This window comes from Cervus elaphus, chromosome 21 (assembly GCF_910594005.1).
Source record: "Cervus elaphus chromosome 21, mCerEla1.1, whole genome shotgun sequence".
Taxonomy (NCBI): domain Eukaryota; kingdom Metazoa; phylum Chordata; class Mammalia; order Artiodactyla; family Cervidae; genus Cervus; species Cervus elaphus.
Genome location: NC_057835.1, coordinates 66,780,465 through 66,796,788, shown reverse-complemented (window position 1 = coordinate 66,796,788; position 16,324 = coordinate 66,780,465). Strand labels below are relative to the sequence as shown.

The 16,324-nt window shown below is 40.6% G+C and overlaps 1 protein-coding gene across 1 annotated transcript in view; it reads right to left on the bottom strand.

Annotated features, from left to right (window-relative positions):
• Positions 1–14,215, bottom strand: part of STK3 (serine/threonine kinase 3) — a 296,567-nt gene extending 282,352 nt beyond the window's left edge. The window contains exon 1 of the mRNA XM_043879157.1: positions 13,978–14,215. Coding sequence (XP_043735092.1) covers positions 13,978–14,003 — 26 coding nt within the window. The 5' untranslated portion in view covers positions 14,004–14,215. The remainder of the gene's footprint in view (positions 1–13,977) is intronic.
• Positions 14,216–16,324: the final 2,109 nt, after the last annotated feature.

Below are 16,324 nucleotides of genomic sequence, written 5' to 3'. Positions count from 1 at the left end.
TAAAAGTCTAAATTCAAGGAAAGTTTAAACTCTAACATACTAATATTTCTATCATTCAATGAGTTCTACACTCTGACTTCCACATAATTTTTATAGGCTTTCATAAAGAGAGGTATGGGGCGACCTGTGGGGACAGTGGCTGCTTTCAGCTGTTTGCAGAGATGGACACTGTTTCACTTGATTTCTCATCACATTCTGACTACTTACAGAGCAACAGCATATAGGAAGCCACTTCTCAGTACCTCTCCGAGGTTCTTTGTAAATAAATTAAGGGGAGGAAACTGAGAAATAGTTCCTGATTTTGGTGCTTTGTGAAAATTCCTTTTGCTTTTTTTAAAAAATTTGGATTATTTTCACCTGTTTGAGGTTTTTTCCAAAAAATAAAAATAAAATTTTAAAATTACAGCTGTGTCTAACAGACAAAAAAGATCAATCATTATAAGAAAGATAAATAGCTTAAATATTTCACCCATAGAAATTAAAAATAAACCACTACAAATGCAACTTTACCATATTTGTGTGTGTGTTTGTGTGTGTGTATGTGTGTGTGTGCTCAGTCGAGTCCGACTCTTTGAGACACTATAGACTGCAGCCCTCCAGGCTCCTCTGTCCATGGGATTATCCCGGCAAGAATACTGGAGTGGGCTGCCACTTCCTCCCCCCGGAAATCTTCCCAACCCAGGGATCAACCCTGCGTCTCCTGCAGCTTCTGCACTGGCAGGTGGGTTCTTCACCACTGAGCCACCTAGGAAGTCCTATTTGTACACAAATATAGCTCTGAAACAGCAATTCAGTTTGGTGATACCATGGGTCCTCAAAATCTAAGCAATGCTTCAAAATGACAGAAATTTGTGTAACTTGGGAGTTTTGTGAGGGTTTTAAGGTAAAATCTGTTCTTTTTTGAAGCAAAAAAATTGTTATTTTCATACTTAATTTTAGAAATTTAGGAAAGTTTGAAAAATTTTGCTCTCCTTCACTGCACAATAATTGCTTAGTTAAAAGATGATTAAGACGTACTACGTGAACCGTGAACTTCCAGATGTTCAAGCTGGTTTTAGAAATGGCAGAGGAACCAGAGATCAAATTGCCAACATCCGCTGGATCATAGGAAAAGCAAGAGAGTTCCAGAAAAACATCTATTTCTGCTTTATTGACTATGCCAAAGCCTTTGACTGTGTGGATCACAATAAACTGTGGAAAATTCTGAAAGAGATGGGAATACCAGACCACCTGACCTGTCTCTTGCGAAACCTGTATGCAGGTCAGGAAGCAACAGTTAGAACTGGACATGGAACAACAGACTGGTTCCAAATAGGAAAAGGAGTGCATCAAGGCTGTATATTGTCACCCTGCTTATTTAACTTATATGCAGAGTACATCATGAGAAATGCTGGGCTGGAAGAAGCACAAGCTGGAATCAAGATTGCCGGGAGAAATATCAATAACCTCAGATATGCAGTTGACACCACCCTTATGGCAGAAACTGAAGAGGAACTAAAAAGCCTCTTGATGAAAGTGAAGGAGGAGAGTGAAAAAGTTGGCTTAAAGCTCAACATTCAGAAAACTAAGATCATGGCCTCCGGTCCCATCACTTCATGGCAAATAGATGGGAAAACAGTGGAAACAGTGTCAGACTTTATTTTTTGCGGCTCCAAAATCACTGCAGATGGTGATTGCAGCCATTAAATTAAAAGACGCTTACTCCTTGGAAGGAAAGTTATGACCAACCTAGATAGCATATTTAAAAGCAGAGACATTACTTTGCCAATAAAGGTCCAGCTAGTCAAGGCTATGGTTTTTTCAGTAGTCATGTATGGATGTGAGAGTTGAACTATAAAGAAATCTGAGTGCCGAAGAATTGATGCTTTTGAACTGTGGTGTTGGAGAAGACTCTTGAGAGTCCCTTGGACTGCACGGAGATCCAACCAGTCCATCCTAAAGGAAATCAGTCCTGGGTGTTCACTGGAAGGACTGATGCTGAAGCTGAAACTCCCAATACTCACGCAAAGAGTTGACTCATTGGAAAAGACCCTAATGCTGGGAAGGACTGGGGACAGGAGGAGAAGGGGACGACAGAGGATAAGATGGCTGGGTGGCATCACCAACTCAATGGACATGGGTTTGGGTGGACTCCGAGAGCTGGTGATGGACAGGGAGGCCCGGCGTGCTGCGATTCATGGAGTCACAAAGAATGGGACACGACTGAGCGACTGAACTGAACTGAACTGATGAACCCAGGAGAGTAAAAGGCCTTAGGTAAGCAAACACTGAACAAGGAGCATTTACTTTGAGAAAGGGAAAGCTAGTGTTAGGTCAGATCACTAGTTCTAAGCTGCCGTTTAGAGAAGAGCATAGCAAAGAGAAAAAACAGGTGACAATGAAGCTAGACTTGGGGGGTGGGGGGGCAGGAAACAGCTATAGGTAGCAACGAAGCTTCTAACACACAAAATAGCACCCTTGACTGTTTCTATAAACTAAAACTATGAACAGCTCCATTAATTTTATTATGGTTTTTTATGAACTAAAATTTATTTTAAAATAATACTAAGTAATCAAGAAAGCAAATGATTTGTCCCAGAAGATTGGGTCAAGTGTCCTCACTTTGAAATGAATTTCCATCAAAACTGGTTGTTTTAAATGGCTGATTCATATCAATGTATGACAAAACCCACTGAAATGTTGTGAAGTAATTAGCCTCCAACTAATAAAAAAATTAAAAAAAATAAAAAAATAAAAAAATAAATAAAATAAAATAAAATTCTATTCTAAAAAAAAAAAATAATAAAATAAAACTGTTTTAAAAATATTTTAAGAGTATAATGCTTGAAGTGATTTACTTCATTTATTTGGAAAATCTATTACATAATACATCATACTTCCCAGTAATGTTCGATACTATAAAGTTATCACTATATCACTATTTTGGGAGACTGTTTTACATCACATGACTTTTTTATGAACATTAACTAACGCTGACTAATCAAGTGTTGCAAGTCTGTATATAAAGGGGTGGAGTGATCCCATTTTCTTATCTTAGCCTGGTACTTGAGTTCTTTTAGAAAAAAAGACCTTGGAAGTATAAATGAGATTCAAGTGTACAGAAGGAAAACTCAACCTACCAGGAAAAGAAAATTATCAAAATACTTTCCTCTCAAGAGCTAATGAGTACATGTATTTTTAAGTTTCTACTGGAATTTTTATGAAATTCCATTGTTTAATTTCATCTTTTTTTTTAATAATTCTTAGGAATTACATAAACTATAAATTCTATTCAGTGCAATCATTTCTCTCTAATCCCTTTCTATGATCTAGATTTCACTATTAAAAATGTTTGAACAGACATTATTCAATATCATTGGAAAACGGTTACTGGCTGCTATTTGATTGCAATGATGAACTAATTCACACAGCAACTTGTAAGTGCAACCTAATGTCTTTTAATATAGTAAGCCATTACATCAAAACTAATTCTTTTTATGAGTATGTGACACAGTGGCAAATGTAACTTACCAACTATGTCACTGAGACAAATATCTCACTTTACTTATTCAAAAGCACAATAAAACAGAACAAGAGGCATTAGTATCAAAAGTAAAAGGTAGTGACATGTGGCATCTAATATCTGGGTGTGCTTCATTTTGCAATTCGCCATACTACAGTCAGTTAGGGCTGGGTTTATAAAGCAGCATCAAGATGCCCTTGTTTTGTTTGTTTTTACACAGATATACTTGTATGTAGATAAGACAAGGCAAGCTAAAAGGTCTACCTTAAAAGTAAGGCCTGAAATCTGATCAGGTCACTAGTAGTGTTCTCTGTCTTGGATTCATTTTCCTTTTCTCATTTAAGAAAAGAAGAAACTAGGTCACCTGAAACATTTAGGGCTAAGAAAAAAGTGAGGCTAGATATTAGGATAACAGTGGGTCACAAGGTAACCAGACTAAGATAGGGAGAAGACAAAGATAAAAGTCCACTCTAAACAGTCTCTACCACAGAAATCTGTCTACACATGTCCAATTTCTGACTCAAACTTAGAAACATAAATGCATGGTGGATATTATCCAGGAAAAAGTGTAAAACTGCCAGTGCTAGCTCACATTTTTTTGATAGACTAGCCCATAGTTTGGAAAAAAAAAAAAAAAAAGAGTCAGGCTTCCTATCTAGAAATAAAATCTTATTTTAAAATAACATCATATTAGTGGCCAGGTTAAGGTCTTGAAATACCATCTCTCACTAAAAGTAGGGCTTCGTGTACACGTTGATTCCAGATCTGGGACAAAAGATGAACAAGATGAGGCCTCAGTATCTTATCACAGCAGAAAGCAAAGAAGCTCTCAAAGACCATGCGGGTCATGTTGTCAATTAAAGGGATTCCCACTGATCAAAGATAGGACACTCTGAGCTTCAGCAAAAGTAAATGCAATGAATTAAATCCATCAAATATGTCTACATTCATCAGCTCACAATGGCATTTTTAAAAAAAGAAAAAAAAGGAATGAGTCCCCTTTGGAGGAAAACAGGGACTTGATTCATTATCTTAAAAACGGGTAAATAAAGGGAAAAAATCAAGCATTTATCCTGTCTTTTCCTTTCCATTGGCTAACCACATAGAAGCTGAGAAAAGTTACTCTTTAAAAAACCATTCCAACTAATAATTGAAAACAAAATGGTGTATTTTCAATTTCACCATTCTGCAACTCCCAACAAATTAAGAGAAATAAGTATTAACCATCAACAGCTGCTAACATCACAAAAAAGAGAGGCAACTAGACATTAAGTGACTCATACAGTCTTGAGAACACCACCTACTATGATGCCTAAGGGACTGACTTGAGCCCTGATCCAGTCTCTGGATCCAGCTGCCCATCTGCAGGAAATATGGAGGACAAATGAACGTGCTGAACTGTGTTTGAGCAAGCAATCAGCAAGATCCAGGCTGCAGGAAACAATTCAAACAGTCTGGGTCTTCAACAGGAAAAGGAGACGAGAAAAGATAGAGGACCAACCTAAAGATTAAAAACAACTCATATAAAAACTATTTTTTAATTGTCAAGACTAACCTACAGTGTCCAGCAATGCACATTCAAGTGCTTTACCATAAAAGTAAGGATAATGGTTACATGTGGGGAAAGGTGGCTGTGACTGGCATGGAGCACTCAGAGGGTGGCAAAGCTCTGTTTCCTAACCTGACTGGTGATTATAAAGGTGTCTGCCTTATAGAAATTCGTCAAACCATACATTTGTTTTTTACTGATGTTTCATTTTGCAATAAAAGAGTGAAAGTCGCTCAGTCGTGTCCGACTCTTTGCGACCCCTTGGACTATACAGTCCATGGAATTCTCCAGGCCAGCATAGTAGAGTGGGTAGCCTAAGGTTTTTCTTAAATATCAGGTCAGCCGAACATTTCAACACTTAACAGAGGCTTGATTTGTTTCCCATTCTCTAGTCTAATGCAGTGAAAACAAGAGGTTGAAGAAAGAAGTCAATGCCCATCATTTCCTCCCTACACATTTCCTCTTCTGAGGGAACCACCTAATATCAACATTTTGGGCCAAACAGATTCACATTCCTGGGAGTTTGGAATTCTAAGGAAGCGAATATAGGTAACTAACCTGTTCCTCTCCCAGTCTTTCACCATCCCCCAAGTAGTCCAAATCCAACACCCAGGAGCCAGAATTGTTTCCTTCTTCCTTATTCCCCACATCTGACTTATCAGTCTTTCATTTCTAACTCCAAAACATAAATCTGTTCACTTCTCTTCATCTCCGTGGACTTCACCATCTCTAACCAAGGACTACATCAATGGCCTTCTCACTGTGTCTCTGCTTTTATTCGTGTGTGTGTGTGTGTGTGTGTGTGTGTGTGTGTGTTCAGTCACTCAGTCATGTCGGACTCTGCGACCCCATGAACTACAGCCCACCAGGCTCCTCTGTACATGGGATTTCCCAGGCAAGAATACTGGAGTGGTTGCCATTGCCTTCACCAGGGAATTTTCCCCACCAAGGGATCAATTGAACCTGCCTCTCCTGCATTGCAGGCAGATTCTTTACCACTGGGCCACCGGGGTAGATTTTATTCTTAACCCTCTATAATTTATCCTACCCAAGCAATAAGAGTGCTCTTATAAAGACACAAACTGCTTAAAATTCCACTTAAAACCATTTAGTGACAGCCACTGTATGGACTTAAATCCAAATTTCTTTCCATGGCTTGCATCATTGAATCCCTGCCCATCTCTCTGACCTCATCTCCAACCACTTTCTCCCAGTCTACAACACAACCACCGTGGCCTTATTTCAATTCCTCCCACACACTACATTGTAAACTCTTCCCCACCTCCAGGCCTTCTCACAGCTTTTTGCTCTGCCTGGAATACTCTTTCCAGACACTCACACTGAGTACTTCTCAACCTCATGTTGACAGTTTAAGTGCTACCTTCTTAGGAAACCTCCTTCAACTCCCCTATTAAGCAGGTTCCACCATTTTTCTTAACAATAGATACTACTTCTCCCCCTCACAGTTCAAGCTCCAACTAAAGTGTATGTTCAGGGGCAAAGATTTCATCTGTTGCATTCAAGCATGCATTTGAAGGTAGTTAATTAGTAATTACTAAATATATGAATAAATGAGCAAATTAACGAACTCAAGGATGACAACCAATTGGTGCCATGAGCAACAATGGGTGAGTAAAGTCACTTTTTACAAAGAAAGAGTAGAACAGGGCAACACGCCAGACAAGAAAAATAATATGGCTAGAGACAGAAAGAGTCAAGGAAATTAACTGCCTATTCTCTTTAATTTCTTCAAATATGTAAAAAGTTCATCTAAATCACAAAAATAATCCTAACTTACATTCCTTTCCAATCACAGAACTCTAGGTCCACAATTTCAGAAAATCAAAAACTCTAAAAGTGAAAACATGATCTGCAACCTAAATGTCCATCAATAGATGACTGGATAAAGAAAATACAGTACATATATTCAGTGGAATATTACTCAGTCATAAAAAAAAGTGAAATAGTGCCATTCACAGCAACATAGATGAATCCAAGATTCTCATACTGAGTGAAGTAAGTCAGATGGAGAAAGACAAATATCATATGATATCACTTGTATGTGGAATCTAAAAAAAATGAACATATTTACAAAACAGAAATGGACTCAGAGAAAACAAACTTAAGGTTACCAAAGGGATGGAGGGGTAGATAAATAAGGAATTGGGGATTAAAATATGCACACTACTGTATATAAAACAGGTAAACAACCAAGATCTACTGTACAGCACAGAGAACTATTCTCAGCATCTTGTAATAACCTATAATGGGAAAGAACCTGAAAAAGAATATATGCGTGTGTGTGTGACTGCATCACTTTGCTGGACACCTGAAACTAATATAACATTATAAATTAACTACACTTCAGTTTTTTTTTTTTAAAAAGACAAAGATACAGAAAGCAATGCTAAAGCAAAAGACAAAAAAAAGAAGAGATGACCTGGACAGAGAATAACACTTTATATTTTGAATTAAAGAAATGATCTCATCTTTAAAAATCATACGTACTCACCTATTTCCCCAATTTTTTGTGTGTATCAAGATACTAATACTTATAACAACACATCCGAAACATTTACTCCATCTTACCTCGTTACTGAGATGTCTGGTATTATACAAAATCTAGTTATTAATACAGGACTACATGTGCACACTAATTCAGAACCCACATACAGTACTACATGCGTACACCTATATTATTTATTACTAGTGCTGAGAGCTTTCTGTAATTCTCATTTGGCTACAGAGTCATGATTTAAGATATATCTTTTTATGTACTCTTCAGAAGTTCAAGGTAATCTGCACCTTAATTTCATGGCATGCAAGCAATGGACTTATTTCTTTCATACATGTCTGTTTACACATTTGTTACTTTCATTTATGCAACTTGAGACTGTATGTAGAAACAACAGTTGTAATAAGACATTTCAAATATACAATCTTTATTCTACACTATAAGCTAAAAGCTTTGGAAAATTAGAGTAATCCTGACATACGAAGCAATTCAAATAAAATCATAACAAGAAGCTTGAGACAACTGAAAAAGAAAATGTCTCTCAGACAGTATAAATGTTCACTTTAGAAGAAAAATCTAAAGACCTCTCTGGTAGATAGAAAGGGTGGAGCTGGTAGGAAGTCAGAAATTGAGGTTATCATAATTACAGTCGGATATTTCCAGTGTACTGGGTCATTCCACATCAAAAGGCAAAAAAGCCTTTACCTTCAAAAAACCTTCATGTATTATTGTTGTTTTAGTCGCTCAGTCATGTTCAACTCTCTTAAGACTCCTCAGACCGTAGCCCCAGGCTCCTCTGTCCACAGGATTTCCCAGGCAAGAATACTGGAGTGGGTTGCCATTTCCTGCTCCAGGAGATCTTTCTGACCCAGGGATCGAACCCACGTCTCCACCATTGCAGGTGGATTCTTTACCACTGAGCCACCAGGGAATATGTTCCTTTATAAACTCTGTCAGATGCCAGGCATAATCATTTTCCACTTTCCTGTACCTTACCTGGGACATATACACAGTGTTTGAAAGACGGTTGTTTTTAAATAATGGTTTCCTCTTCCTCCTTCACATCCCTTTTTGTTTTACAAAGAATAGCTCTATTGTACATATAGCTTGTTACAATTATACCACTCTGGATTCCTTTGGCAATGCCATCATCAAGCTTTAAAGTATAGTGCTGGAAACGCAATCGGTTTCCTCACTGTCACAACTATATACACCAACGAATGTTTCTCAAACTGCAGATCACAACTGGTTAGTAGGTTATGAAAATTTGGTAGGTCATGACTAGCAACTTTTTGAAGAACTAGAAAAGAACAGAAAATAGAAAAATACCAGAGAACATTACATGTAGTTCATTTCATGAAACTTCTGCTTTGGAGTCTCATCAATATTAAAAAAAAAAAAAATCATAACATATGATGGGCTGAAGTGACAGTACCTCTAATTCTACACAGACTTTTTTGAAACTAGAAAAACTAAATTCTAAGCACTTTCCCCCTGCACAACCAAACAAGAAGTGCTCCATTTAAACCCATTATCTTTAAAGCTTTACTAGTACACATTTTTGGAATGAGCACTGAAATTTTCTGGGATTATTTCAGGAAAACAAATTTCAAAACTAGCTGTGTTTAACATACATTTACCTTTTTCTTTACATCCTAACAAATTCTTCAGTGCCAATATACGCTATATCTCAGCCCCTTAAAGGAACAATGCATAAATTAACCATTGCCGAGAGTTGACTAAAAGACTGAGTTTATCTCATGTCTTAATGCACAACTGAAGTTTGCTCACCAAGAACTGCTCCGGAAGCTGTCATACTCCTCTCTAGAAAGGAACAGCCAATTGATTGTTCCCACCTATAGGGCTTAAATCCATTCGAATGGAGTTGGAGTATATTATCTATGGAGCCACCCCATATTAACCAAGAAAAGCCAAAGGGAGGACAAATATGCTTTGGGGCCAAGTTGTTAATGTAAAGACACAGTCTGCTGGATTATTTTCCCACTGAACTACTTGACCACTTGCCTGCCACTGAAGCTGGAAGCTTTCACCAGCTTAAATCAAAGAACTCTTCTTATCTTGAGAGTACATATGCTTCAGCAGTTTACTCTTTTCTCATCATCCTTCCAATATTTTCACTATTTCAATCCAACTTTTCCTCTAAGTATAACCTTAATCAATGAATTTTAAACTTTAAGTAACTATCAATCCTATAACCCATCAGGGACCAGGCTTATCTGGTAAAGAATTTCTCTCCAACAATGAGTTTCTATCCTCTCTTTGACAAGTACTGTATATAACTATCTACCCTCCAGCAACCAGAGTTCTCATGCTCCCCACCTATCACAGAGATCCACCTCCCCTTCTATCAATGTTCTACCCGGAGAAGAGCCCAGGTTTGGTCACTTCCCTTTCTACCTATCAAAACTTACCTATTGTATGGTCATTTTTCTGTCATCTAATAGTTCCCCTAAACAGAAATCTGATAAACTCAATCTATCAAAATACTGATAATTAACAACAATTTAGTGGATTTCCCTTCTCAGTTGTTGTTCAGTTGCTCTGTCGTTTGTCCAACTCTTTGCGACCTCATGGGCTGCAGCACACCAGGCTTCCCTGTCCTTCATCATCTCCCAGAGCTTGCTCAAACTCATGTCCATTGAGTTAGTGATACATCCCTTCCCAGAGGGACTTCATTTTAACAAGGATATCTGAAGACCTCTGTGATGAGGTATTAAGGAAATCTGGGGGATCTAAAAGCCATTCTGATCCTCAAATTAGGCAAAAGATGTGGTCAGCCCTATCACTATGTTAACACAGGCCTTGTTGAGGAGAGCAAATCAATATTGCAAAGGTAAGAGGGGCTTTACAGATCATCTAGGCACTAGTTTCTCAGACCTGGTTGTACACTGGAATCTCCAACTCCCAGAGGAGAAGAATGATACCCAAAGAAGCAACTTTCAAAGTCAGTGACAAAGCTGGGCCTAACATCAAGGCCTGATGCTATGTCAGATATATATAAACAACAGTTATATATATATAATAAACTAAAAGTTTAAAGACATGTATGGGAATGGCAAACATGTACGGGAATGACAAACACCCAATTCACAACAGTGACAACCCTCGAGGGGATGGGAAAGGAATGCAAATGAGAAGAGATATACTTCGGGAACTTCAATTATATTGGGAATATTTTATTTTTAAAGCTGAGTGGTGATGTGTAAGTTATTTACTAAATTCATCCCCATTATCTTTTGGATGTCTAAAACTTTGTAATTAAAAAAAAGAACAATCTTAAGATTGATACTCAAATGAGTATCATTATAGGAATAAAAAGAAACAGTTTAGGCTATAAAGCACTCATGTAAGATACTTTATGAAGCAGGCTTTGAATAAAACATAAGATTACTAGTAAAAAATAATAATAAATAAATAACACAGACTTTCTTAAGGGAAAATCATGAACAAAGGCAAACCTGGGAGTACCTACAGCCTATAACCTAAACAAAGAACAACAGGGAGACTTTAGAAGGAAAGATTCAGCTTGCAAAAGTAACATAAGGCTGGGGATTAAGTTGGAGACCAAGCAATGGAGCTCTTCAGTACCAGTCAAAGAGTGTGCCCCAATCTCCCCCCCCCCCCAAAAAAGGAGGAGCATGACTGAAGTGATGTTTTAGAAAAAAAAAAAAAAAATCAGAACAGAAGCTGTGTGCAGGATGAACTAAAGCAGTGTTCTATTGATCATGAGAGGATTCCATACGAAATCAAAAGGGGAACAGAGGGAGGTGAGGCACTGAGAACCAAGTTCCAGGGCTCTGCCTCTACTCCAAAGAGAGCTCTTCTGCTGTTAAAATGCTTTGATAATCACTGAACCAGAGTGCCCAACTGGAAGGCACTGCTATAAATCAACTGTCAGGGTCTTAAAACCCTGGAATGGGGTAGTAATACTGGGAATGAAAGGGGGTGGACACAGACTTTCCAATGGAAAATTTGATAGGATGCAGTGACAAACTAAATAAGATAACGAAAGAAATGGATCCATATGAAGAAACCAAAACTACTAACTGAGGAGCAGCTATTGGTCATATAGACTTGATCATCAGCAACACATTTGTGACCACGTAATAATGTCTGAACCCTAAGGAAGAGCTACTCACAGCAGAAAAGCGAAGTGGAATTCTTACAGAGATTAAAAGGAGAACAAGCAAAGGGGACGAGAAGATTATAGAAACAGATGATCATGGAATGCTAAGACAGCAAGCAGAGTTTCAGTTTCAAAAAGAGGCATCGCTGGACACAATGAGTGGGTACACAGACCTTGCAGCTCAACTTTACTGAACATATTATGAAGCACTGTACTAAGTGCTCTACATATGATCTCATTTACTCCAAAACACATTTTACAGATGAAGAAATTAAATTCAGAACTAGCACAGTAAGTTGCAGAGCCAGGATTTCTATTTCTTGAGACAACAAAGTAAAAGAATGTATATACAAAATTCTTGGCAAATAGTTAACATCTCAAAAAAAAATGGTAGCTTCATTTCATTATTAGAGGGTAATCATTAAAAAGTGCAACACAAAAATTCCCTGTCAGTTATCTCTGTCATAGCCCTCCATGTGGTGAACCCTCTTAGTGTCCTCATCTTATAAAACAGGATTAATGTGTATAATCCAACCTACTCAATGGGGTTGTTTTAAGGATTAAACAATATGATGGAAAAGAAAACGCTATGAAAAAAATCTTTAAGAGATATTCAAACATATGGGATTTGTCACATATCTTTTGCTCTTTAGAAATGGCTTCCTGGATGAACATGTCTCTCTGAAGAGAGCTAAAAATAAGTCTCTTAAACGTGCAACCAAACACTTTGAAAAGTGTAAGTCACCACCCAGATGGTGGTACACACCACCACCCCTCCCCAAACTCCTCCAGGTTCTCTAGTGTCCCTGCAAGGGCAGGGGTTCGCTCTTACATCTACAGTGAAACTCTCATAACTTGGCGTCAAGCTCATCAATAGAGAGTTTCTCCTTCAATTCAGAGTCATTCAACTTGGCCTTAACTGTAGGATCTCAGAGGTACCCTTTACATTCCTTCCAAAACAAAATGGGGGGAAAACTGGTTCCAGTTTTTGTTACAGTATTAAAACTGAGTGCCAAATCAATATTAAAATTGGGATATTTTAAAATGCCAGAGAAGAATTTATCAAGGGCTCCAACAGCAGGTCTCTTTTGGAAACTCCCCAACAACCCCCGCTTTTCACCTGAACAGATGGTTCCCAGGCTTCAAGGCTCACATGTCTAGTCACACAATTCACAATAGCTCACGAAGTTCCTACCTTTCAATTATTCCATATTCTTGAATATACCACCTTTCCTCTAAAGACCTCTAGCTATCAAAACTCTCTTTACTCTTCACAACAGCACTATCTGGGAGAAAGATTGGTACCCTTATTTTACAAATTAAAAATGAAAGATCTAAGTGAAATGCCTTATCCAACATCAATCAACTGATTCACCCTTATGGGGGGAAATACACATTACAAATTTGTATCAATAGACAGCCTTGATTTAGCTTTTCAAGACCATTTCAAATTCCAGTTCAAAAGTATCTACTGTGTACTGCTACCTTTACAATATACCAAAGAATATTAACGAACAGTAAATATCAAAGCATCACTATTTTTACAAGCTAAAACACACACACACACACACACACACACACACACACACACACACACACACACACACACACACACACACACACACACACACACACACACACACACACACCCCCATATGGGGGAGGGGTTCTAATTTAAGACTCCTACTGTCCTGCATCCATAAATACTTTTGAACTTGCGGAGTAAGGGGCGAGGAACACCTGTTAGTGCAGCACTTGCACAGTAAGTTTTACAGACTGTCTAGCTATTAATATTTAATTCCTTGAACTGTAAATAAACCGCTTTCTCAAAAAAAGAAAAAAAAAAAAGGGTGGGGGGTGAGCAACATTCTGGAAAACATCTGACAAGAAAGCCTAGATGGTTATACGAAGTCTAGTAATTTCCTAGTTTTACGTCTCCCAGATGCTGACCCTGACACGCGGGAGAACCGCGCCCGCCCCCGGAGTCCGGCCGCGGGGCGCCCCGCGCTGCCCACCGACTCTCCCCGCGCGCGCCAGGCCCGGCGGGCCGCTGGGGACGCGAGGCTCGGCCTCCCCTCCGGCCCCGCCTCACCCACCGACAGGCGCGGCCCGGCGCTAGGACCCGCCCTGCGACCCCCGGAGCGCCCGGCTCGGGGCCCCGCAGTCGCGGAAAGGGGGTCGCGGTCCCGCCCGGCCTAGCCGCCCCCGCCCCGCGGCCGGCGGCGCCGCCTCCTTCCTGCTCCTCGCGCCCCGCGTTCGTTTACCTCTTGGGCGCTGGCGGCTGCTCCATGGCGGCTAGGGGCAGAAGGAGGGACCAGGTGGGCGGTGAAGGCTGGAGGCGGGCAGAGGGCCGGGGCACCGGCCGGCCGAGCCCGAAGAGCCACAAGCAGGAAACTCCAGGAACTCGGACCAACTTTCCCGTAACTCCGCAGCGGATCCCCCGCCCGCGGGCCGAGCGGGGCTCCTCCCGGCCCGCCCCGCCCCTCGGCCGCCGGCCCCGGCCGGGGAAAGGTGGGCGGGGCCGGCCGCGGGCCGGGGAAGGGTGGGCGGGGCCGGCCGCGGCCCAGTGTGGTGGGCGGGGCCAGGCGCTGGGGCCGGGGGTTGGGGGGCTGGTGGGCGGGGCCGGGGCGCAGGACAGGGCTGGCCCTGGTGCAGGCGTGGGGAGGAAAGAAGCCCGGACTGGAAGGGCGAGAGGCTGAGGCCTAGTCTGGACCCAGAGCCAATCTCGGCTGGCCTGGGGCACGTTCTTTTCCAGTGGCCCGAAGCTGCCGCTCCTCACTTGCCTTCACTGCTTTTGACCCTATCTGATTTGATTCGTTTCTCTGGATTTCCCGAGGATACCCTTCCAAACATCTTGAAGCAACCTTTTGAAGTAGTGCTAACTGTCCACGCTTCCCTCTCTAGTTTTCATGATTATTGGTTATGTTTCCCCCCAGCCAGCCCCTGGTCCTCGGAATGCTTATGGATCATGTCTAATTAAAATGAAAATTAACTGCAATGAGAGCTCTCATGCACTAGATTCAGTGTGGCCTTGCCCGCTGTTCAGTTAGGTAACCTAGCAAAACTATCACAAATTATGAGTCCCTAGAAAAGTCCTCCGAACGGTTTATTTTTGTCCCTCTTGCCACGCCTCCTCCCAACCTGTCCCCAAGGACCTTCGGTTCAGTTCAGTTCAGTCGCTCAGTCATGTCTGACTCTGCGACCCCATGAATCGCAGCACGCCAGGCCTCCCTGTCCATCACAAACTCCCGAAGTTTACTCAAACTTATGCCCATCAAGTTGGTGATGCCATCCAGCCATCTCATCCTCTGTCGTCCCCTTCTCCTCCTGCCCCCAATCCCTCCCAACATCAGGGTCTTTTCCAAAGAGTCAACTCTTCGCATGAGGTGGCCAAAGTACTGGAGTTTCAGCTTCAGCATCAGTCCTTCCAATGAACACCCAGGACTGATCTTCAGGATGGACTGGTTGGATCTCCTTGCAGTCCAAGGGACTCTCAAGAGTCTTCTCCAACACCACAGTTCAAAAGCATCAATTCTTCAGCGCTCAGCTTTCTTCACAGTCCAACTCTCACATCCATACATGACCACTGGAAAAACCATAGCCTTGAACAGATGGACCTTTGTTGGCAAAGTAATGTCTCTGCTTTTAAATATGCTATCTAGGTTGGTCCTAACTTTCCTTCCAAGGAGTAAGTGTCTTTTAATTTCATGGCTGCAGTCACCATCTGCAGTGATTTTGGAGCCCCAAAAAATAAAGTCTGACACTGTTTCCACTGTCTCCCCATCTATTTCCCATGAGGTGATGGGACCAGATGCCATGATATTAGTTTTCTTTGTGCACCAATATTGCATGTGTACCATTTAACCCTAAATTTCATCTATAGATAACTTTTCTTATGACCATACACAGCTGCTCTGTATGTCATTTGCTTGTTAGAAGTTGTCAAGATGTAGAGTCACAGAGTTTTTTGAAGTTTAGAGCAGAAAATGTTGTGAACATTAATTCAAATCACACTTGTCTATTAACAGGTAGCCTCTTTTTGCGTTATTTTCAGTTTTGATACATAATAAACTTACATGATTTATTTTCAAACCACTAGGCTCTCCCCCTAAACTTAGTTATTTTTAATGTGTTAAGATCATTCGCTATTGAAACTGAAAGTCAAAATTTGTGAACAAAAGAGATTACTACAGAATGTATACTTATTTGCATTTATTGTAGAGCCACAGACTAACAGTTCAGAAGTAACAAGACAATCGTTAAGATGTCAAAGCTAGGAAGAGCCTTTGAAAATACCTCATTCCGCCCGTCACTCACATCCTCCCCAACACCGCTAGTCCCTTCAGGCCAACAGCGGGGGGGGGGGGGGGGGGGGCAACTGCCTTGCAAGTCTCTGATGCCTCCTCTCTTCTCTACATTCCCCTAGATCTCAGCCCTCCTCATATAACCCTAATTTCAGTGTACCTTCAAAAGCATTTCCTGTTGGAACCCCAGTTGAGATACCCATAAAGAAGTTTTGTAGAATGAGGAGGAATACTATCAGAAAACAAATCTCTGAGGTCTCTCCTTAGTTTGAAAAACAGGGGGCTAACAATTATTGTTTGACCCCAA